The sequence below is a fragment of the Sapajus apella genome, unplaced genomic scaffold (assembly GCF_009761245.1).
Source record: "Sapajus apella isolate SASKATOON/1434 unplaced genomic scaffold, GSC_monkey_1.0 scaffold37, whole genome shotgun sequence".
In the NCBI taxonomy this organism is placed as follows: Eukaryota; Metazoa; Chordata; class Mammalia; order Primates; family Cebidae; genus Sapajus; species Sapajus apella.
In genome coordinates, this window is record NW_022436977.1 from 6,359,258 (window position 1) to 6,384,359 (window position 25,102).

The 25,102-nt window shown below is 38.1% G+C and overlaps 1 protein-coding gene across 9 annotated transcripts in view; it reads right to left on the reverse strand.

Annotated features, from left to right (window-relative positions):
* Positions 1-6,163: 6,163 nt before the first annotated feature.
* The window catches only part of RNF111 (ring finger protein 111), a 104,280-nt gene continuing 85,341 nt past the window's right edge, over positions 6,164-25,102 (reverse strand). For 3 of the 9 annotated variants that reach the window (XM_032297303.1, XM_032297301.1, XM_032297302.1), the window contains exons 8-14: positions 21,148-21,496; positions 17,587-17,712; positions 16,071-16,197; positions 12,775-12,867; positions 11,589-11,684; positions 10,150-10,277; positions 6,164-7,988 (exon numbers count right to left, since the gene is read on the reverse strand). In XM_032297303.1, the coding sequence (XP_032153194.1) occupies positions 7,871-7,988; positions 10,150-10,277; positions 11,589-11,684; positions 12,775-12,867; positions 16,071-16,197; positions 17,587-17,712; positions 21,148-21,496 (1,037 nt within the window). In that variant the 3' untranslated portion in view covers positions 6,164-7,870. Of the gene's footprint in view, positions 7,989-10,149; positions 10,278-11,588; positions 11,685-12,774; positions 12,868-16,070; positions 16,198-17,586; positions 17,740-21,147; positions 21,497-25,102 lie in introns of all 9 variants that reach the window. The other 6 variants (XM_032297299.1, XM_032297297.1, XM_032297298.1 and 3 more) reach the window with 3 other exon arrangements.

The window sequence follows — 25,102 nt, forward strand, 5'->3', positions numbered from 1 at the left end:
ATAGGTGTGAGCCCCCATGGCTGGCTGATTTTTAAATGCTTTGTACAGATGGGGTTCTCACATACGTTACTTTGGCTGATCTCAAACTCCTGAGCTCAAGTGATCCTCCTGACTCAGCCTCCTAAAGTGCTGGAATGAGCCACGATTGCCCATCCATAGATTTCTTTTTTCCAAATATCACAGTGGAAAACTGAAAGTTCCTTCACTGCTGATTCTTCTGAGAATATACATCATTGTGCACATGGGCTTCTCTATATGCAAAGTTTTGATTTGGGGGGAAAAGTGAATGTGTTCAGAAAGTTTGTATTCTACTAGGTATTCTAACAAAACAACGGGGCTTGGTTTTTGGTTTTTTTTGTTTTTTTTAGATGGAGTCTTGCTCTGTTGCCAGGCTGGAGTGCAGTGGCCCAATCTCGGCTCACTGCAACCTCCACCTCCCAGATTCAAGCGATTCACCTGCCTCAGCCTCCCAAGTAGCTGGGACTATAGGCATGAGTCACCACAACCAGCTAATTTTTGTATTTTTAGTAGAGACGAGGTTTCACCATGTAGGCCAGGATGGTCTCCATCTCTTGACTTCATGACCCGCCCGCCTTGTCCTCCCAAACTGCTGGGATTACAGGCATGAGCCACCGCGCCCGGCCAGTGGGGCTTGTTTTATCTCACTGTGGTGGATAAAGATGGCCACTTTTGTTCTTTTTTTGTTATCCCTTCTGTGAAGAGGTGTCAGCTATTTTCTCTCTCCTTAAATCTGGGCTAGCCTTATTATTTGCTTTGACCACCAGAATGTGATAGAAGTGATGCTGTTCCAGTAACAGGCTTGGGTCTTAAGAAGCAGTTTATTTCTCCCTTGGAGTCCTGCATCACCACCAAGAGACTCAAGCTATTCCTTTCTAGAAATGACATTGAGATAAATGCCCAATGCATCATCACCTGTCCCAACCATCCCAATTAATGTATCACATAAGCAAGGTGATGCCAAGTGGATAGACACTGTCTCAGTACAACTTGGAGCTGAATGCATCCACTTGAGGAACACATCATACCACAGTAAAAAATGAGCTGCCTGCCCAGCACTGCCCAAATCACACAACTATGAGCAAATAAATGTGTTTTAAAACCCACTCAATTTGGGGGTGGTTACAAAACAGATAATAAATACACTTACCTGCGAGTATTCCCAGTCCTTGCACCAATAAGCCTTTCATTTGCTGGAAGTTTTTTTTTTTTTGGAGACGGAGTTTCGCTCTTGTTACCCAGGCTGGAGTGCAATGGCGCGATCTCGGCTCACCGCAACCTCCGCCTCCTGGGTTCAGGCAATTCTCCTGCCCCAGCCTCCTGAGTCGCTGGGATTACAGGCACGCGCCACCATGCCCAGCTAATTTTTTTGTAGTTTTAGTAGAGACGGGGTTTCACCATGTTGACCAGGATGGTCTCGATCTCTTGACCTCGTGATCCACCCGCCTCGGCCTCCCAAAGTGCTGGGATTACAGGCTTGAGCCACCGCGCCCGGCCTGGAAGTCTTATCATCTTGGTTTTGTACGGTAATAAGAAAACCTAGCAAAGTAGCTGTGACTTATGATCATTTGTAAACTCTGAATTATCAGTAATGTTATTCTGGCAGATTTTTCATATGGGAAACTTGAGTTGCCCTCGTCATTTCAAGATGTTTTGGCATTTGGTTGTTTCCTGCAGGCACATGAAATTATCTGGTGTTGAACCAAGGATCAGATGTAACTGAAAGGCTTGGGAACCACTGAGGCCAGTCTGATAGAATTTTTGCCCCAAATCACTTGAGATCAGGAGTTCGAGACCAGCCTGGCCAACATGGTAAAACCCCGTTTCTACTAAAAATACATAAATTAGCCAGGTGTGGTGGTGCAGTCCTGTAATCCCGGCTACTCGGGTGGCTGAGGCAGGAGAATGACGCGGAGCTGGCAATAAGTCAAGATTGCACCCTGCACTCTAGCCTGGGTGACACAGTGAGACTCTGTCTCAGAAAAAAAAAAGAATTTTTGCCCACAGAAGTTTACATGTTTGAAGCTGGGTCTTGACATATGGGATAAGAGTGTTTTCAAAATTTGTACACAAATCCTTGGCTACTCCTTTCTCCAAATGGTGGAACCTAGTTCACCACCTCAAGTATAGGCTGCCCTTAGTGACTGTCATTTCTAAGAAATAGAATGTGGCAGAAAGGAAAAAGTGTAACTTCTGAGACAAGGTCATGAAGTGGCATGTGGCTTCCTCCTGGCTCTATCTCTGGGATCATTAATTCTGGATAAAACAAGTTACCCTGTTGTAAAGACATCCATACAACTCTCCAGAGAGATTCCTGTAGCAAAGAAGTAAGGTTCTTAGTAGCCAGTGAGGAATTGAGGCTGCCTGTCAGCTAAGGCCTGTGGATGGAGGAATCGTAGAAATGGATTGTTCAGACCCAGTGAAGCCTTTAGATGACTGTAGCCCATCAGCATGCAGAAGTGTGGATTTTAAAAAGGTAAAAAAAATAAAAATAAAAGATCTGCCAGGTGCAGTGGCTCACCACAGCACTTTGGGAGGGCAAGGTGGTTGAATCATCTGAGGTCAACAGTTTGAGACCTAACATGGTTTGAGCCTAACATGGTGAAACCTCATCTCTAGTAAAAGTACAAAAATTAGCCAGGTGTCGTGGGATGTGCCCATAATTCCAGCTATTTGGGAGGTTGAGGCAGGAGAATTGCTTGAATCTGGAAGGTGGAGATTACAGTGAGCTGAGATCTCATCACTGCACTCCAGCCTGGGCTGGACTCTGTCTTAAAAAAAAAAAAAAAAAAAAAAAAAAAAACTGCAGCCCCAACAGTCACCTTGACCTTCTTGATTAGAACCTCATGAGAGACCCTGAAGTAGAAATGCAAAACTAGGCTGCTCCTGAGTGCCTCATCCACAGACACTGAGATGTTTGATGTGTAAACCACTAAGTTTTGGGGTTACAAAGTGAAAACTATTGCATAAAAACAGATAAGGCTTTGGGGACAGTCTGAACATGGTGGCTCACACCTATAATCCCAGTACTTTGGGAGGCTCAGGTGAGAGGATCGCTTAAGACCAGGAGTTGAAGACCTGACTAGGCAATACAGGGAGACCTTGTCTCTACAAAAAACTTTTTAAAAATTAGCCAAGTGTGGTGGCATGCACCTGTAGTCCCAGCTACTCAGGAGACTGAAGCAGGGAGGATCACTTAAGCCCTGGAGGTGGAGGTTGCAGTGTGCCAAGATCACACCATTGCAATTCAGCCTGGGCAACAGAGCAAGACCCTGTGTCAAAACAAAACAAAACTCTGGGGAGTATGTGGCTACGACGTTTTAAGAACCCAGATAAATCTTCTATTTGCTAAGCAAATACTAATGGTATTTATATCTAGAGAGCTTTCTAGACTTGCTGATTTCATTCTAGATGAAAGGCATTCTTCATTCCTTGGTTAAAGGCAGGTTGGAAAGCAGTGGATGGGAGACTTGCCACATCTATTCCAACTCCCTTGTAAAACAACTTTCTTACATAAAAGTTCTTCAGAACCTAAAAAACAGGATCCCTAGAATAACAAGTTTAGAGGGTTCCATACAATATGAAGGAATTCCTAGATATGTGAGAGGTAGAGCAGGCCTTTGGGTCATCTCTGAGCTGCCAGACTGAAAATCTGAGCATCCTGAGTTGTACTACCAGCTATCTAGGCAATTGCAGAAGCCAAATTCTTACTTTGCAAAACACAATATAGTTAAATTGCAACAACATAGTTCAGTAGTGTGCATTTATTTAACCTCTAACAGCCAACAGGTCCCTGCATAACAGTTTGGTGGTGAGAAAAACTGGAAGAGAATGAGAAATCTTAGATGTTAATTTCCCTCAAAGGAATTAATTTTAGTTCAGAGAGGGCAAATGATTCCACAGCCTGTGCCTATTCTGATCCACTAGCAGTAGCTGCCTAAAGCACAGCATTGAATGGTATTGATGCTAACTGTACTCCTGCTGTGACTGCAAGGCAAGGGAAAGAAAGCACATGGGCTGGGAATCTTCCATCCCTACAGATAATGAAAAGTTCCAACACATTAGATTAAAGCTGAAGAGATGTTTCCTTATTTAGTAATTAGTTGCTTGGAATCAGTGTAAGAGAAATTAGCAGCCAAAAACTAATCTATGGTTCAGCACCTTGCTATACTACCATTTGTTATCAAAAGCACAGATATTTGAGTGGTGGGGTGAAGCCAGCATAGGAAAAACTGATATTCTTACATATGTACTATGTGCAAAGCCCTTTAAATTTATTATCTCATTTAATCCTAATCACCTGAGAAACAGGTTTTATTTCTATTTGGTAGATGAAAAAATTTAGTCTCAGAGGACTTAATTGTAAGTTGTTCAAAGTTGCACAATTCAAACTCCAACTATGAATGACTCCAAAGTCTATATTCTTTATACTACTCTAAAAAGTGTCTGGTCTATGAATTTGTACAGAATATAGAAAAGACTGTCCTCAGTCCAGCAGGCCCAAATGACAAAATATAATTGAATATAATTGGTAACATTTCTCTTAGTAAAAACATAATTGTTTTAGAGCAATATATATATATGTATGTGTGTGTGTGATGGTTTTTGAGAGACAGAATCTTGCCCTGTCACCCAAACTGCAGTGCAGTGACGCGATCTCAGCTCACTGCAACCTCTGCCTCCTGTGGTTCAAGCGATCCTCCTGTCTCAACTTCCCAAGTTGCTGGGACTACAGGCATACACCACTATGCCCAGCTAATTTTTGTATTTTTTAGTAGAGATGGGGTTTGGCCAGGTTGGGCTCAAATTCCTGACCTCAGGTGATCCACCACCCACTTTGGCTTCCCAAAGTGCTGGGATTACAGGCATGAGCCACCATGCCCAGTCTTGTATATAATTCTTAAGAAAATATCTATGACTGAAAGAAAAAGACATATCCAATACTGTGACATGTGACGTTTTCAATAATAATACATATATATATATGATGGTTGGCCACGGTGACATGGTGGCGCGCGTCTGTATTCCCAGCTACTCCGGAGTCTGAGGCACGAGAATCACTTGAACTCAGGAGGTGGAGGTTTCAGTGAGTCAAGATCACACCACTGCACTCCAACCTTGGCAACAGAGGGAGACTCTGTCTCAAAAACAACATCATATACATATATATATAGCAACACAGTGTATCTATATTTGTGTGTGTGTGACACACATATACTATGTTTCCAGAGGTTTTAGAAGTTAGAAACTAGGATGTATTTTATACAGATTTAAACTATTCCCATTTATGAAACATTAATAATAAAATGTCCTCAAGACCTTACATTTTAATTTCGCTGTTTCAACTAGTTACTAACAACAGGTTTTAAAACAGAAGTAGTTTAACTGTTATGGTTCAAATGGTCAAGTGTGCTAGCAGCTAAAATAAAGTCACCAAAGAAAAAAGTTTCAAATAATCAGTTTATCACTTGCATATTAACAACAATAAAAATAAGGATGTGCTGACAAAAGAATTTTAGCTTTTACGTATTTGGACAGCTATCACTGAAATGTTCATTGTGACATAAAAGATGCAGCAGGATATGGAAGACACCAAAACAAAGCACAAAAAGTAAAAATGTTCAAAGTCATTTTCTTCCTTACTTTCTTCAATATTATCACACTCTTCAGTAACTAATGGCAATAGCTTAATAAGCTCCTATATTAACAATTTAGGTTTATGTCACAAATACTTTTATTAAATAAATTTTAAAGTAACGATGCATTGCCTACATTAAAAAAATCAGTAGCAATTATAAAACAAGTCAACAAGTAGTCGTGCATCTAAATCTGATGTTATATTCAAAAATAGAGAAATCCACCTGTGCTTTACTTATATTTGGGGGAACATCAAGAGGACTCCATGGCATACAATTCTCCCCATCTTACACCTCTTCAATCCCTTGGCACAGATCCAGGGTTTTCTAGTGGCAAAGTATCACATCCATTGCAGGCTACTTACTTAAAGGAAGATAGGCTACTTGCTCTTTTCCCCAGAGGTCACTCACTCATTCACTCTTCCCTGACCTTCTACCACCTCAGTTTAATCATAAGTTATGCTTTTTAAACCCATCGTACATCTGCACACATACTATGTCTAAGCATGTTAACATTGATAGCTACTACAGTTTCAACATTAATATAAAAAAAGGGCAAGTAGTCATAACTGAATGAATATAAATGTCAAATTATGTAAATGTCAATGTGAGATCACTATTTTTGAATTCCAAGATGTTTAATGTAAACTGTTTTTATAAAAACTAATTATGAAACACAAAGACAATAGAAATATAAGTTATTTATTAATCAATCCACTTACAAAGCAGGTGGCTTAATGCAAGCTTATTGACATCTTCACATATGATCCATGGGAACATGTCCTCCACATACAGACAGTGATATTACTGACTGGATGCATTTGCAATCTGGGGCATATTAAGTATATTTAAACAAATAAAATTAGGCTATCCTGTATATGAAAGTATCTTGATAATAATATGCATCCTGAAGTGGATTAAAACTTCCTCCAAAGGAGAAATGTTAGTATGTTAACTTAACTTTATATTCTATATTATGCAGTAAATCTTAACTATAGAAATTAAAAATTTTAAATCAGTGATCGACTCTTGGTAATGTATGAAGTGGGAGTATATAACCATAGCAACAGTAGGTTGACAGTATAATTTGTGCCTCACAGTATCTGCAGATTTACTGTTTTCAAGTTTAGAGAGAAATAAAACAAGAGACATGTAGATTCAGCTGACTTTATTTATCTTTAAACTAATAAAAATCCCTTAAAAGTGATCCTGGGACCTTTAGAAGTTCTATGGATGCACAGATACCTGCCAAAGACTTAAATTCCAAATCTTAACTTAATGTGTCTACAAAATCAATATAAGCAGATATCTTAACTTTTCGTGCTTAGCAGAAGACAACAAATTCTACATGTCTTTTTCAATTTCCCTAAAATTTTGTTAAATCTGCAAGTATGTACAATCTAGCTAATTGAAATTAATATTTAGTGTTCATCAGAGCTGTTTCACAGCAGCAAAAACTGAATCAGGGAAATAAAATTCTAAATGATGTAGGAAAAAGATAAATGCAATCAGAACAGCAGTCTAAATGTATGATATTAATATTCAACTCTTATCTGCACTGTGTTGAAAGGAAAAGGATACACCAAGAAAATTTATGCTGATCACTCTGGTGATGTGACCACCACCTGCATCTGATTTAGTATGGGTTGTATTCTGTTCCCAGTATTAAGGGTGGTATTTAACCCAGAACTCCATATAGTAAATACACAGCAGCCATTTTGTCCTAATTAAGGAATGTCTTAATACACAATATTATCATTTTCTAGAGGATCTTTATACATTAAACTAAAGTACATGATTGATTAAATTAAAGGTTAGTAATGGATAAAAAATTCATAATTATCAAGGCTTGGTACTATGTAAAAAACAAAAAGACCACAAAATTCTACTTACTAAAGCGGCTAATCTTGCCTGCAAGTTTAGGGTCACAAGCCCATAATATGTGCAAAGAAATGCAATACAAGGAACCATGCAAAAATACAGTAAAATGATACAGGAAAAATGTCAAATCTAGGAAAAAAAAGCTTTTATAAATACAACAAAATCAACTGTATACATAAACTGAAGGTCTAGCATTAGTTGTACCATATAGCAGAGCCAGCACTCTTAAGTTCAATGCTTCCAAATCTGCGCAGGTAAGTCATGCCATCTTTGGTTGACTGCAGTACCAGGAAAAATGGGAATGAGAGGGAGGGCAACAGTCCAGAAACATGGTGTCAACTTTCACTTGGCAGCTGGGCCTCAATGTCCACTCTGCATATGGGGCACTTCTTATTGGTAATCAACCATTGGTCAACACACACTTGGTGGAAAAGGTGCATACATGGAAGACGTCTATTATTGGCAAGAAAACAAAAAGCAAAAATTAATTTTATGATAACTGCATGCGGTATTTAAACAAATTATACATGTAATAATTCAATAATGTTTTAAGTTACTAAGCATCTTTCTCTTCTATAAAGAAACACATACACTCTGGTCAATATAATATATAAATGACCAAGATAACTTTGAAAGCTACAGAACAAAATTATATAAAATCTTTAAAATTGTAAGAACACAAATTACAATGGCAATTATTCCAGTTTTGTTTTGGTCCAGGAGCTGCCAATGCACTGCAGTTAGTAGTACATTTCCGGCCACATAATAATGCAAGTATATTTTTAAATACCAAATCATCACTGTATTTGTAATGCCCTTTAAAAATACATATTGTCTCACATATGTATTTATTATCTCATTTAATTGTCTCTCAAAAACATTAGAATTCATGTGGCAAATATACAGTACTATGCTTTCCATACTAAGAACTGTCTTACTGTGCAAAGCTATTTTCTATCAAGAAGATCTTTATACATTTAGCTTAAATACATAACTGATTAAAGGTGAGTAATATTCTTTTCACAGAGTAGTTGCTATATACACTTAGTATTGTGCTACTGTTTAACAGGTGGTTAAAAGGAGATATAATGATTTTAGTTTGTTTGCATCATGTCAAATTATCCATTAGAAATTGAGAAATAAAGCCTCCAACCAAGATAGGGTAACATTAAATCTGAGTATTAACAGTGGGATAAAAGTTACTAACTCATGTCCATTTCTACTTCTATCAACTGTTAAGAGCTTTTATACCCTTTCAGACTTCCTAATAGTTTGCTAAAATAGTAGCCTAAAAAAGTATCCCAATTATTCCCTGAACAGTATTGTCAATACTGTAAAAGCAATTAACTTCCAAATTTATAAACCTTCATTAGAAATACAGTGTGCAAATAACCTTATTTGGGGAATGGTAGACAATATTTTTTTTCTCAGCCAACTGAAGTAGTATGACAAAATTATATTTATAAATTAGGGCAATAATTAAAACGGTTCTATTATATATGATATAGAACCTGTTTCATATGGCATCATGTTACATTAAAAAAATAGGAACAAAGAAAATGCCTAAAATTAATGTAGGATTAGCGTACTAACATTTTCTCTTTTTTTCTTTTTTTTTTTTTAAATTTAATTTTTTTTGTTTTTTAGCATACTAACATTTTCTAAACCACAAACATGCAAGTGGAATAGTCCTACTAGTTTAGAGAAAATTTTAGGACAAAACTTAGTTTATAAAAGATGCTACAGCTGCATGCAGTGGCTAATGCCTGCAATCCCAGCACTGTGGGAGGCTGAGGTGGGTGGATGGCTTCCGCCAGGTAAGTGAAGGGTGCAGTGACTTGAGATTGCTCCCTTGCACTCCAGCCTGGGCGACAGAAAGAGACCATCTAAAAAAAAAAAAAAAAAAAAAAAAAAGCTGCTATGAAATAAACTGCATAGGGCTAATCTGAATCCCTGTTTAAGTTTTGGAGAATACATTTTAACAACTTTCTAGGACCTCCAAAGGCACTCAAACTCTCATTTCTGCAAAATTTATACAAGACAATTTTGACTACAAAATTTCCCTGGCGAAACCCTGTGTGGCCCTAAAATAGACGGTATATTTCCCACTCCCATGTTGGTGACACAGAGACTTTAATCTTTTATTGTTTCACTCACTAGATGAAGCCATTTCTACGTGCTGTAGATGATAACAGTATGTGCAAAGAGTAATCTTTGTTTGGCTTCCAGTTTACTTTTACCCTTCTTTTTCTAGAGACTGAGTCTCACTCTGTTGCCCAGGCTGGAGTACAGTGTGGTACGCTCATAGCTCATGGCAGCCTTAAACTCCTGCTTGAGCTATCCTCCTGCCTTAGCCTCCTGGGTAGCTGGGACTACAGGTACACACCATCACATGTAAGTATTTGTTCTATTTTCCTTTTTTTTGTAGAAACAGAGTCTTGCATTGTTGCCCAGGTTGGCCTCAAACTCCTGGCCTGAAGAGATCCTCTGGCCTCGGCCTCAAGAAGTGCTGGGATTACAAGTGTGAAACATCATGCCTGGTCTAATTTACTTTTCAAATAAAATCCTCTGTATAGTTTTGACAATGGATTTTAGATAATTAATATCTAGTTACCTCACATCTTCACCTTCCTCTAAAATAGACAAACAGATAGTACACTTTTCCTCTGTGTCTTCCTCAGTCCCTTCTTCCCCATCTTGTTTGCAGTGCAGTTTCCTCTGTGAGAACCAATCAGTTGTTACCTTATTAGTAGAGATGACATTATTGAACAACTGAGTAAAGTCTGTGTTTACTTGAAAAACAAAACAAAAAACAAAACCACATATTCCCACACTTATTTCCCAGGTAAGACTGTCGTAAATAAACGGATAAATTAAATGACTATCATCAATTAAGTATATTTTTAAGACCCTCTAACAATCAGGATCAAAAGCAAAATCAAACTTAACAGAAATTCATTCACTTGAAAACTACTACTTTTAATCCACAATGAGAATGATACACAATATAAACTCTATGTTTATCCTATCACGAGCATAGATAAGTTTTATTTTACTAGTGAATGTTTCAAATAACATCCATTAAATTAATGTTAGTTATAGTATTTAGCTTGGACAGCTGAAAACTTGAATGTACTGGTAACACCTCAATACTCTCAGAAAATAGACGAAAAATACAAAGAAAAGTTTTTCATGCTTTATGATTATTCTCTGCATAGCATAGGGAGTCGCCAACCCCTGGGTTGCAAACCAGTACCCAGCTGCACAGCAGGAGGTGAGTGGCAGGTGAGTGAGTATTGCTGCCAGAGCTCCACCTCCTGTCAGATCAGAGGCAGCATTAGATTCTCAAAGGAGCATGAATCCTATTGTAAATTGCGCATGCGAGGGATCTAGTTGCATGCTCCTTGGGAGAATCTGTGGAATAGTTTCACTATGAAACCATCCACCTACCCATGGAAAAACTGTTTTCCATTAAAACAGGTCCTTGGTGCCAAAAAAGTTGGGGACTGTTAGCACTGAGCATTATTTGTTATAAGACACTTAGTTAACATGTCTACTCCATAACTTCCAGATATTGTATAATACTATGCAAGAAATTGAGGAGTAGAAGAAAAAACATCAATGAAATGTCCATCAAAATAAATTGCTAGTTAAAAAAATTACAGCACTGTCATATGATGGAATTCTGTATAAGCTTACAAGGGTGATCTGTGGGAGCTGATATGGCATGAAAGGCAATCTGCAAACTGTGTGGTTACCTCCTTTGTGTTATTTTTTAAAGTAGACAAAAAACATATATACATATGCACATTATTAGAAAATGCTGAAAAGTATCTGGAAGAATATCTAAATCCGTAACTATGATTTCACTTCTGGGAAGAAGGACTAGGGTCTGCAGAGTAAGAAACTGCAGAGTATATATATTTTTTATACTTTCCAAATTATTTAAATAATATGTATGTATTGCTTCAATAAAAATGTCATTGCTAGACTCTACAAATTCAAAGAAGGTATATATAAACATTCTAGAAGCTTCACAGAATAAATTCTTACCTTTTTGTATTTATGCGGATATGTACATCTTTCAATTGTCCCCTGGGATGCTCCACGATTGACATTTCCTAATCTTTCTTCCAAATGAATCAGTTCCTGAAAGTGAAGCATAAATAGTAGTAAAAGCCAAAATGATTATTCCTTGAACAGTATTGTCAACATTGTAAAAGTAAGCAACTTCCATAATTAGAAACTTGAAATATAAATACAGTGTTCAAAAAAAACTTACATATGACAACACAAGTGGTTATTTACATACTTATATATAAGTATATATAAAAATTTATATGTTGCCCAGGCTGGTCTCAATCTCCTGGCCTCAAGTGATCTCCTACCTCAGCCTCCCAAACTGCTGAGATTATAGGTCTTAGCCACCATGCCTGGCTTAATGTTTCTCATACACAGTAAGGCAAATGGTTGTTTATAATATTTTCCTCAGCCAACTGAAATGGTACAGCTCAAGTTATCTTTATAAATTACAACAGTATTACCACATGGTACTACATGAGTCAGTATGTATGTATGCATGGAGAAGATGAAATCATTCTAGTAAATTAAGGAACCAAATCATATAGTAGTTCTAAGTCTGCAGAAGTAATTGTGGTTCGGAAAAAATAAATGAAGAAAAAAATAAAATAAAATAAAAAGTTTTAAGTCACACTGACTCCAACCTCCAAACTGACATAAAAAACTTTAAATCACATTTGAATGATTTGTTGTTCCTGAAAATTCAAACAAGACATTTAGCTACAAAGGGAATTACTTAGGATTCCTTTTCTCTACCAGTTTCTCTAAAAATTTAGCTGAGTCAAAAAATAGGTTCCCCCCAATATTTAATGGTATGGTTATTTATCTGATATTTATATTTATTTAATACGTTTTTACATACTTCTATATTAGATATTTTCATTTACTCATCTTTAAATACCTGGGTAACTTTTGACCCTAAGATTAATATTACTTATAATTCTTTCTGTAACTCCTAGAATCAACCTCAGAAAATCAGACAAGTTACTGCCTTGTAATTCCCAGCCACTGTAGCAGTCCTACACAACTGCGTATACTTATAGTGCATATATACTTTCTGCATTAAAAATACTGTGACATGCTTGCGAAAATGCTGATGAAAGAAAAAAAATTTTTTTTAAATACTGTGACAAATATATTCATTTACTTTATTCCATACCTCAAAATTGCCCCTGAAAGGACCTCTGAATGATGTTCCATCCAATCCTGATGAAATGTAACGGATGTGAGGATAGCCTGCCATATCAGGAACCTATTTTAACAGAAGAGATGGGCTAAATCAATTAAGAATAGACTCGTGGTTTACTGTTAACATTGAATAATTCAAAACCTTCAATGTTTACCATTTGACTGCCCATAAAATTCAACTTCAATAAGCATACATAACTCCAACGAAGACTTCTTAGCTTAGTTGGAGAGGTTTAGGTTTCTCTGAGTAAGCATACATAACTCCAACGAAGACTTCTTAGCTTAGTTGGACAAGATTAGATTTCTCTTAAAATATAACCTAACTCTCCAAAATGCCCAAACTTAACCCTGATGCTCTTAGTAGCTCAAATTTGAAAAGAGTAAAATTGTCTTAAGATCCTGTCAATTTCAGAGACCTTACTAAAACAACAGAAGTGCACATAATTTTCCAACAAAATTTCACTTCGAGTTTTTATTTCACTTCCGTTTAGCATCCTAGCAGCCAGAGTACCCTATGCCTTTTTTTGTTTGATTCTAATAGCGAAAGTTTTAACACTGTTTTCTAGTTTTTTGTTAGGTATAGTCAATCTTCATTATTTATGGATTACATATGCGTGAAATGACCCACGGGCTAAAATTTACTTGTAACCCCATAATCAACACTTGTGCTTTCAGTCATTTGGGGATATACCCGGTGGCAAAAAAATTTGAGTTACCCAACATGCAACTCTGCTCCTAGCTGAAATAGAACAGGGCTCTGTCGTATTTGAGCTCCTATTCTAAACCAGTGTTGTTTGCAGTCTGTTTAATGCCATGTTTTTCACAGTTTTGTGCTTTATGTTGGTGATCTTGTTGTTTAAAATTGTCCCCATAAAGCATAAAGTGGAAGTGCTATCTAGTGTTCCTAAGTCACGAAGGCTGTGATACACCTTATGGAGGGAATAAGTTTCATTCAGGCGTGAGTTACAGTGTTGTTGGCTATGAGCTCAATGTTAATGATTCTACAATATTTTTTTAAAGTTGTCTTTACACAGAAATGCACACACAAAAAGGTCATATACAGATTTAGTTGTGAACAGATGCTTGCAGTAAGATAATTTTGTATTTCTCCTAGGAGTATGGTCCCATATTTGCTAACTCAGAGTTCGCAGCAACTGTATACATCACAACTGCCATGCAAATTGAGAGTATTAGGAAAGGGCAATTCTGAGATACAGCACCATTCTTCCATCTTTATACATAAATCTCCGACATTACTTTTTAATCAGCCTACACTGACTCACAACATACTCCAGGCAGAGTTTATAGCTTTAACGGACACTTCATATGCGGAAAAGAATTTAGCAATAACTTCTAACCTTTAGTAGCCTATTACTTAAATTACTTACAACTTTTCTTATAAGCAAGATCAATACTAATAAGCAGATAACCCAACCTCCTAAACGTCTTCGAAGAAATCAGAAACTCCTGCATTCCAAAACAAATCAATCTTCACTTACCCTGAAAACCCTCTCCTCCCTAGTCTCGTTCCTCTAGCTTTTATGGATAAGCTTTTCTCCTATTCAAACTCTATTCTTATCACCTGCTCCTACATTCACCTGTTCACCTTGGAGCATGTTTAATTAATTACTCCACACCAAGTATCTCTTCAGCATCTTCAAACGATTCCTCTCTAATGGTTTTTGGTCTTAAATCTAAAAATACCTTTAAGTTTCTCCAAACCTAAATTCTCTACTAATCCTGGAATTATTGCCACCAAATTGGTGTTTCCCTCATTTTCCCTTCACAGTCAAGCTTATAAAGCAAGAAGTCTGTATTCACTGTCTCCATGTTTTTTACTTCCTTACCATAATCTAAGAGGTGTCCCACCTGCATCACTCACCATTACTAAACCATTCTGACACAAGACACCAATAACCACTTTAATTACCTTTTAACATAAACTAGAAATCTGGGAGTCACCCTAAATATTTCTCAAATGTGTCCCATCATTTTTATGCCAATGATGATTGCCTTCATTCAGGCATTCACTGATATTTACTACTTCTACTAGAATGTCCTAACTGGTTTCCCACATTTAAATGTATTTTTCCACATAACTGAGGAGGTGATTTTTCTAACTATAATCTGATTAAATCACTCTAAAATCATAAATTTGATCAGGACATTTCCCCTTCAATGGTTCCTGAGTTCCAGTTTCTTGCTAGAACAATTTCTCACTGCTGCCTGACCCTCACTCCTAAGATTAGAAACACCAGCTTACTTGGAGTTCCCAGTGCTTGTGCTATTTGCTACATCTTTTTACATGATGTAACCTCTGCAAGAGCACCATTCCAAAATCCAAAGTCTGCTTAGAAATCATGTGTACAGGAAAGCTTCTCTCAAAGCTTCCCTGCAGCGCCTCTACCCACAACAACACAAAACTATTCCTTTTCTGTATCACTTACACAACAAGTATGTAATACAAATAGCAAATGCAATATATGGTTTGCTGAACTTGTTCTTTAGCACTTACTTTACAAAATTGGAACCTGCTTAAATCAGATGTAGGTAATTAGTATAATCTTTCTGCAGATTAGAAAACCAGGTCAGGTGCTGTGGCTCATGCCTGTAATCCCAGCACTTTGGGGCAGATCACTTGAGGACAGGAGTTTGAGACCAGCCTGGCTAACACTGTGAAATCCCATTTCTACTAAAAATACAAAAATTAGCCGGGCATGGTGGCCTGTGCCTGTAATCCCAGCTACTTGGGAGGCTGAGGCAGGAGAATCACCTGAACCCGGAAGGCAGAGGTTGCAGTGAGCACAGATCATACTACTGCACTCCAGCCTGGGTGACAGAGCAAAACTCCATCTCAAAAAAAAAAAAGAATTGACAGTGTCATCAACAGCTTTCAAAGAGAGAGAGACAGAAAAAAAAAAAAAAAAATCAAGTATGACTGCATCAGAACAGACCTATTACCACTGTGGCAAAATAACTGAAGCACAGTATACTCCTGACAGTGGATAAAGAGTATCTCGGTATACGAAAAACCCCACTTTTTTGTCATTTTGTACATTACGAGTATATTTTACAATGCAAATTACACACACAGATTTTAATACATCTAATACCTTTTTACAGCACAATTTTTAGCTAACAAGATTACTCTCAAATTCTATTACAACACCTATAATAACTAATATAGTAAAATATTTCCAATAAAATATTTAATTTAGAAAATGAACTTTTAGAACATGTCAGACTTTTGAAGATTTTCCATTTTACCATTAAAGGAAGAGCTCCTAATTGTAAGTGATGAAGTCGAGGAGGTGCGTGATAATGGGCCAAGTGAGGATGCAATGCACCAGGTGTATAAGTAGCTGCAGTCACTCCAGCTTCAATTCCCAGTTCCCTGACAAAAGGATGAGAACAGTTTAATCTTCCTTAGGGTCCCTTTATCATCAACAGAAACGGGGAATTATGTTTACACTTAAAAAAGTAATCTAAGGTTTCTTAACTTTCAAAGCTGAGGAAAGATAATTTAGCCCAAAATATTTCATTTCAAATTTATTTCAGAACTGAAAGCTCAAAAAACTTAAATTTTGTGACAATGAGAGGTAAAGCATTTGTACTTGGTTTCACATCTTACAAAGGAAGGAAATACAATGAATGGCTACTAAGGTCCATTCCAAGATAAAAGCCTGATCATACTTGAGGAGGATACAACATAGCATTTACTTTTTTGGTGTATCTGAATGTTACAGATGATCTCTGGATTTTTGTTAGATATAATCTCTTGATTGTTGACATTAAGGACAATTACAACAGCAAACTCTTCCACATTTTATAAAACAAGGGTAAACAGAATTTTAGAAGGGGTAAAACTGTTATCTGCTAAATCTTCATTTACTTATTATCATTTTATGTTCTGCCTCAAAAGTCACTGTGGTTCAAGATCTCAATGAACACCCACAAACAATAAATTCAGAAAAAAAAAAATTAACGAAAATTTGCTTTCACCTCTCTAGGGAAGATCACAAGTCTAGGAGAATGAAGGCTGAATTTCCCTCATCAAAAGCAGGTGAGGGTGGTGGAGCAAAGCTGAGTACAAAGGTGGGGGTCAGTTAAAGAAGATGTGAAAAGCAGGATCAGTCTAGGGAGTTAACTTTGGTGGCATCCCTGAAAAACGGGAAAAAAGCTCTGCTCCTCTTACTGACAAGAGAACTCATAAGCATGTTGTTTACCAGAGGTTGGGGAGGGGGTAGGGGCTCGTAGATGAGGAAAGGGGAGATGTTGGACAATGGATACAAAGCTTCAGCTAGGAGGAATAATTTCTGATATTCTATTGCACAGCAAGGTGACTACAGTTAATAATAATGTACTGTTTATTTCAAAACTGTGAAAAGAGAAGACTTTAAACTTTCTCACCACAAAGAAATGATAAATATTTGAGGTGATAAATATGCCATTAGCCTGATTTGATCATTTCACAATGTATAGATGCACTGAAATATGTGGTACCTCCAAAATATATACAATTTTTATTTGTCAATTAAACATAAAAGAACACCTAAAAAAAAAAAAAAAAAAGTTCTACTCCTGCTTGACATGGTTCCCTGCCCCAGCTCCTGCTCTTTCCTCTCCAAATCTCTATCTGCCCAGAGGCAGTGTCTCACAGTTAAACTGGGGATTAGTTTTCTCCACATCACCATTCTGCATTGCAATCCATCACAAAGCATCTCTTCCAATAGTTTCACCACAAGCTGCTAAGCATTGCTTTTAAATTAAAAAAGATACTGACCAGGCAGACCTCTCTGGAGCCTGTCGAGGATGTGAGGACATAGTTTGAGGCACATGAATGTGATGCCCATGACCATAGTTTGGGTGCATCCTATGTGGATGAGGTGGGGGGCGTTCATGTGCCCGCCTGGAAACACAGAACACAAAAAGACCACTGGAAATAATTGAATAATTGGTTATTTCTTTTCTTAATGTAGAAAAAAAAAAAAAAGCCTAGTATTAATACTATAAACATCTATAGACTAGTCATAAATTTTGCAACAATAAATTATAAAAAATATAAAATTATTAATAAATCAAAGAAAACATAACCTCCCTCCTTTACAAATTCTAATTGGTCATTTATTCCAATGCTTCCAATTCAAATATCACCCAAGGAAAATGGTAATTTTAACATTATCTTGTATACCTTCTTTACAAGAGATATTTTAAATAGGAGAGTAATAGGAATTGAATAGAAATAAAATTTTTAAAAATTAAGTATCCCAGTCAAATGTTGCAGGCACAAATAAATAATTTTATATAAACAGTAATGCAGGAAAAATTGAAACCTTAATTTTGCTTCATTTACACGTACAATGTAAAGACACGCAACCATTTTAATGGCTGGAAAGTTTAAGAGAAAAAAAAATTTAACCTTGTGCATTTTTTTCAAAATATATGTCGTACATGTTAACACACCTAGGAAACATATTTAGCCCCATTCATACTTTTTATTCTACATCCCAGTTTACTGTATCTCCTCTTCCTAAAGTCAGTTAACAAAAGACACTTAAAAACAGCTTAGTTTCACGGATTCACTTTTTGTTTTTGTTTCTTTTTTAAGAATCTTGCTCCAGGATTGAGTGCAGTGGCACAATCATAGCTCAGCATAACCCTGAACTCCTGGGCTCAAGTGATCCTCCCACCTCAGCCACCTGAGTAGCTGGGACTACAGGTGTGTGCCACAATGCTCAGCTAAGATTCATTTTTATAGTCTAATTATTTTCTATTAGTTTTTAACACATTTGCAGATTTTGCATGTTTATTCTAAATAACAATTTGTCGGGTACTGGAGGATAAGACTGTAAACTGGCAATTTTCTATATAAAAGGTTACTTTATTAGAATGGCAACAACAAGCAGAGATCTGGGATATAATCTTGGTTTTTTGGTTTGGTTTTTTTTGAGACACAGTCTTGCTCTTTCGCCAGGCTGGAGTGCAGTGGCTCAATCTTGCAACCTCTGCCTCCAGAGTTCAAGCAATTCCCCTGCTTCAGCCTTCCAAGTACCTGGGACTACAGGCACGTGACACCAAGCCCTGCCAGTTTTTTGTATTTCAGTGGAGACAGGGTTTCACCAGGTTGGCCAAGATGGTCTCAATGTCCTGACCTTGTGATCCACCCGCCTCAGCATCCCAAAGTGCTGGGATTACAGGCGTGAGCCACTGTGCTCGGCCGAGATTTGGGATATAATCTTAAATGACACAAATAAAGCAAGAAGTTACACAAGAGCTGGATCATTAATTAGATCGAGAGTTTGGCAAACATGTTATGTGAAGGGTAAAACAGGAAATTTTTTCAGCTCTAAAGGCCATATGTTCTCTTGTTGTAACTACTCAACTTAGCTTTTGTAGTGCGAAAACAGCCACAAACAATACAAACACTTTTTCAGTTTGTTTGTAACTGAAAAAGTATAGCTGTTTCCCAATAAAATTTTGTTTACAAAAATCGGCAGGCAGAATTAGACCAAGAAAGTTTGCTGCTCTGAATACGAAAATCAGATCCTGACTAATCAAAAGAAAAAAAAGAATTTTCATAAATTTGAAGTACAATATTTTCACTGCCAGTTTTAAAAAATTCTATTAATAGTTTTCTTCCCTCTGGTTAGTAATAGTCAAACCTTTAATATCTTCAGATAGTTCCTCAAAATAATCAATTTTAACACTGATTTTCACTATGCGATACTGCACCAACAGACAAAAGATTAGTTTGCATCAGACCAGTCTACTATTTCTTTAAAAATTGGTTTGCATAAAGAAATTACCCGCCGGGCACAGTGGCTCACGCCTGTAATCCCAGCACTTTGGGAGGCCGAGGCGGGTGGATCACGAAGTCAAGAGATCGAGACCATCCTGGTCAACATGGTGAACCCCCGTCTCTACTAAAAATACAAAAAATCAGCTGGGCCTGGTGGCGCGTGCCTGTAATCCCAGCTACTCAGGAGGCTGAGGCAGGAGAATTGCCTGAACCCAGGAGGCGGAGGTTGCGGTGAGCCGAGATCGCGCCATTGCACTCCAGCCTGGGAAACAAGAGCGAAACTCTGTCCCCCCAAAAAAAGAAATTACCCTTGGTCATATGTTAAACTGGTCAGATTTTACTAAATAATCTGGTATAAACTTGTTTTCTTAATACCTACAATTCAGTAAAAGGCAGGGGAAGATTCTGGCTAGCAAAGAATCAACTTTATAGTGAACTGAGGACTTAGCATAGTTACTTTTTGGGGAGGGGGAAGAGACAGGGTCTCGCTCGGTCACCCAGGCTGGAGTGCAGGGGCATAATCATGGGAGGATCACTTAAGCCCAGGAGTTCAAGGATACAGTGAACAATGTGGCACCACTGCACTCGAGCTGTGAACTCCCAGGCTCAGACGATCCTCTCATCTCAGCCTCCCGCGTAGCAGAAACCACAGGAGTATGCTACTATGCCCAGCTACTTTCTTTTTATAGTAGAGACCAGGTCTCCTAATGCTGCCCAAGCTGGTCTCAAACTCCTGGGCTCAAGCAGTCCTCCTTTCTTGGCCTCCCAAAGTGTTGGAATTACAGGTGAATCATTGCAGCCACCTATCTTTCGTTTTCTATTGTTGTTTTGTAATCCTGGCACTTTGGGAGGCCCAGGCAGGTGGATCACCTGAGGTCTGAGTTCAAGACTAGCCTGACCAACACGGGGAAACCCTGTCTCTACGAAAAATACAAAAAATTAGCCAGGCGTGGTGGTGCATGCCCGTAATCGCAGCTACTCAGGAGGCTGAGGCAGGAAAATCACTTAAAACCCAGGAGGCAGAGGTTGCTATAAGCCGAGATTGTGCTATTGCACTCCACTCTGGCCAACAAGAACAAAACTCTGTCTCAAAAAAAAAAAAAAAAAAAAAAAAGAGTCTTTCTCTGTCACCCAAGCTAGAGTGCAGTGGCACAGTCACAGCTCAGCTTTGAACTACTGCGCTCAAATTATCCTCCTGCCTCAGCCTCCTGAGTGACTGGGGATTATAGGCATGACACTCACCCAGCTTACAGTTACAAGTTACAATATTTCTAAAGACTTCAGTTTTTTTTGTTGTTGTTCTTTGTTCTTTTTAAACAAAACAAACAGTATTTCACTGTGCTGCCTGGATGGACTCAAACTCCTGGGCTCAAGCAATCCTCCCAAGCAGCTGTAACTCAAACTCCTGGGCTCAAGTCTCAGCCTCCCAAGCAGCTGTGATCACAGTTGCATGCCACCATACCCAGTTAGATTGCAGAGATTTAAAGACCAATGGAAGTAAAAGAAAACCAAGTTTAACTTTCTTTTTAAAAATGTAACACATACGTTGGATGCTGCATCATCCTCCTCCTTTGAACTTCCATCCTCTGCATCACTTCATGAGGATGCAGTCTCTGAGCTGGAGGTGCTGTGGCTGGAATATGGTGCGAAATTGGCTGGTGTGTAGGAGGAAGATGCTGAGGGATTGGTGCAGCTGTACTGGCTAAGTGAGTTGGTGGTGGGGGTGCCACAGGATGAGATGTTGCATGAGAAGATATTTGAGAATGGAAAGCATGTACAGGATGAGGAATAACATAATCCACTTGAGGTGGAGGCTGAGTCTGAGGAGGGGGATTTCCATGAGAATGTGGGCAGGCAGAAGCCTGATGATGAAGTGGCCTTGTTAAAGAGGCATCTGCAAGAAAAACATTTCAAGTATGTTACATAGGCACCATGCAGTTGAACATATACTGCTATTATATATTCCTATTGTACTTTTAAAGATTCTAGCACATATTTTATTTTTATGAATACTTTATCAAGTGAAGTATTAATGAAACTGTTCAAGCAACGTGCTCTCTTCTTAGAATAACCTTCCTAGGTCAATATATATTACAGTATTATATATATTAACTTCAGTATTAAATATATTATTTTCACTCACAGCTTCACAACATTCTATTATATGAATATATGAAAATGTATTCACAAAATCCCCACTGATAAAAAACTCAAATGCTGTGATACATATTTGTGTACGTGGTCCCTCCTGCACTCAGTCTTTCATTTATACACATGTATATACACATACATACAGATCATTTCTGTAGCATAAATTCCTGTAAGCAGTTGTGGGAAAGAAAAAAGTAAATTTAGATGCCAGTTGATACAAAATACCCTTTCCAAAAGGCTGCCATAATTAACATTTTGATCAAGAATTCACAGAAAGGGCTGGGCATGGTGGCTCACACCTGTAATCCCAGCACTTTGGGATGCCAAGGCAGGCTGAATCACCTGAGGCCAGGAGTTCGAGACTTGTCACGCCAATATGGCAAAACTCGTCTCTACTAAAACTAAAAAAATTAGCCAGGCGTGACGACAGGTGCCTGTAATCCCAGCTACTCGGGAAGCTGAGGCAGGAGAATCGCCTGAACCTGGGAGGCAGAGGTTGCAGTGAGCTGAGATTGAGCCACTGCATCCCAGCCTGGGCGACAGAGTGAGTCTCTATCTCAAAAAAATACAAAAAAGAGTACATACGAAGGCCTGATTACCCCTACACTACCACTATTTTTTTTTTAAATAAATGTTAATCTGAGAAAAATCTTTTATTTCTTGACCACTTATATTTCTTTTTTTTTTTTTTTTTCTTTTGAGACGGAGTTTCACTCTTGTTACCCAGGCTGGAGTGCAATGGTGCGATCTCGGCTCACCGCAACCTCCGCCTCCTGGGTTCAGGCAATTCTCCTGCCTCAGCCTCCTGAATAGCTGGGATTACAGGCACGCGCCACCATGCCCAGCTAATTTTTTGTAGTTTTAGTAGAGACGGGGTTTCACCATGTTGACCAGGATGGTCTTGATCTCTTGACCTCGTGATCCACCCGCCTCGGCCTCCCAAAGTGCTGGGATTACAGGCTTGAGCCACCGTGCCCGGCCCGACCACTTATATTTCTATTCAGAATTATCTATTTACATGCTTAGCCTATTCACCCTTTTCTTATTGACTTACAAGTATTCTTTACATATATGGAATTTCTGTCATAATAGGGTGTAAACATTTTTCCAAACTGTCTTTCTCTCCCTACCCCATGTCATTTTTCCTGTACTACCTCATGATGAAGGAGGCATACTTGTTTCCCAACAAATATGGAAGTCTCTAATAAGATGGCTCCCCCCATTTTTTCATTCTACATCTTTATGTTTCAAAGTTACTGCTGAAAAAAGTAATACACATCTTTCTTATTCTTAGAGATCTGCATCTACTTGCCACGTAAAAAAGAAAAGTTTGTCTCCTTAGATTTCAATTCAAATTTCATTTTATTAGAATATGTTCTTGGAAGTCTGATAGAGAGCAACAGCCATTCTCTAGTTTAATTACAGAAGAGTTTTCTTCAATTTTTTGTTTTTTTTTTGTTTTTTTTGAGACAGAGTCTTGCTCTTGTTACCCAGGCTGGAGTGCAATGGCACGATCTCGGCTCACCGCAACCTCCGCCTCCTGGGTTCAGGCAATTCTCCTGCCTCAGCCTCCTGAGTAGCTGGGATTACAGGCACGCGCCACCATGCCCAGCTGATTTTTTGTAGTTTTAGTAGAGACGGGGTTTCACCATGTTGACCAGGATGGTCTCGATCTCTTGACCTCGTGATCCACCCGCCTCGGCCTCCCAAAGTGCTGGGATTACAGGCTTGAGCCACCGTGCCCGGCCCAATTTTTAATGCTTTTGATTCATTCAGCAAGGGCAGAAGTTAGGTATCCATAACACAACCGTATTTTCAAAGTATGCCTTGTTAACATAAAGGACCAACCTTCAACAAATGTAATTTTTAAAAGTTGCAAGACAAATTTTTAAACCAATTTTCTAAAAGTCCTATTTTCAAATCAATGCTTTACTCTTCAAGAAGGCATAAAGCTCAGTAGCTCTTAATCATAAAAAATGAATCTACTATGTTTTATGATAGTCAACTATCCTTTCTCAAATTCACAGCATTTCTTTCTTTCTTTCTTTTTTTGAGATGGAGTCCTGCTCTGTCACCCAGGTTAAAGTGCAGTGGCGCAATCTCAGCTCACTGCAACCTCCGCCTCCCGGGTTCTCTTGCCTCAGCCTCTTGAGTAGCTTGGATTTATAGGTGCCTGACACCATGCCCAGCTAATTTTTGTATTTTTAGTAGACATGGGGTTTTACCATCTTGGCCAGGCTGGTCTGGAACTCCTGACCTTGTGATCCACCCACCTTGGCCTCCCAAAGTGCTGGGATTACAGGAGTGAGTCACTGCACCCAGCCCACAGCATTTTTTCTAGTTTCAAAGTTTTATACTTGTGTAGTCATTATGCAAGACAATATTCACAAATATTACAAAACAAGAAGTTTTGTTTCGGAGTAAGTCCATTTATTCAACTACTCTTCAGACATCATTTGAATTCACTAAACAAAACAGGTTGCTCACCATAATAAAAGAGTGACATATTCTACATTCCCCAAAACCCTTTCCCTTTCTCTCACATTTGTGTTCTTAACAGTTTTTAAAAAATGTTTTTGATATTGCTTCCTAAATGTACAATATATCACTTGCAGATGCAATATTATGATTTGTTCCAACATTTACTCTCTATATTCCTATAGCTCTACCGGGTAGACCATTCACTTCATGATTAATCGTAAGTAGCCTAACTACATATCTCTCTTTTTTTCTTTTTTTAAAGAAACAGGTTCTCACTATGTTGTCCAGGCTGGAGTACCAGGATTATTCACAGGTGTGTTAACGGCACACCACCACCTTGAACTCCTGGGCTCCAGCAATCCCCCCTGCCTCAGCCTCCTGAGTAGCTGGAACTACAGGCTTACACTACCAAGCTAGGCCTTACATATCTTATCCGTACATCTTATTAATCAGATAGCAAAACTTTTAAATGACACCATTTCAAGCACAGTTGTTTTATCACTTCAACAAGATCATAAAGTTTTCAAAAGCAAGGAGACATTCTTACTGCACAAGTATTGTTGTTATACATATAAATGTACTTACGAAACGGCAAACTATTCATTTGGGTCCAAGTATCACAATGTATAGCCAATAGGAATTATTCCCATTTTATAAGTGCGAAGAATGTAAGGAGAGAGATTAAGTAAGTTATCCAAAGTCACTAAGCTGATTAGTCAGAGCTGGGAGGTTAACTCAAATCTATTCTATTCAATTCAAAGCTGGTGCTTTACTACACCATACTGTCTTCCCCAGTTCATTCCGGATGAAGAAAGGTTTAAGAACCACGTTTCACAAGTGAACTAAAGGATACCAGAAGTGTTTTTTA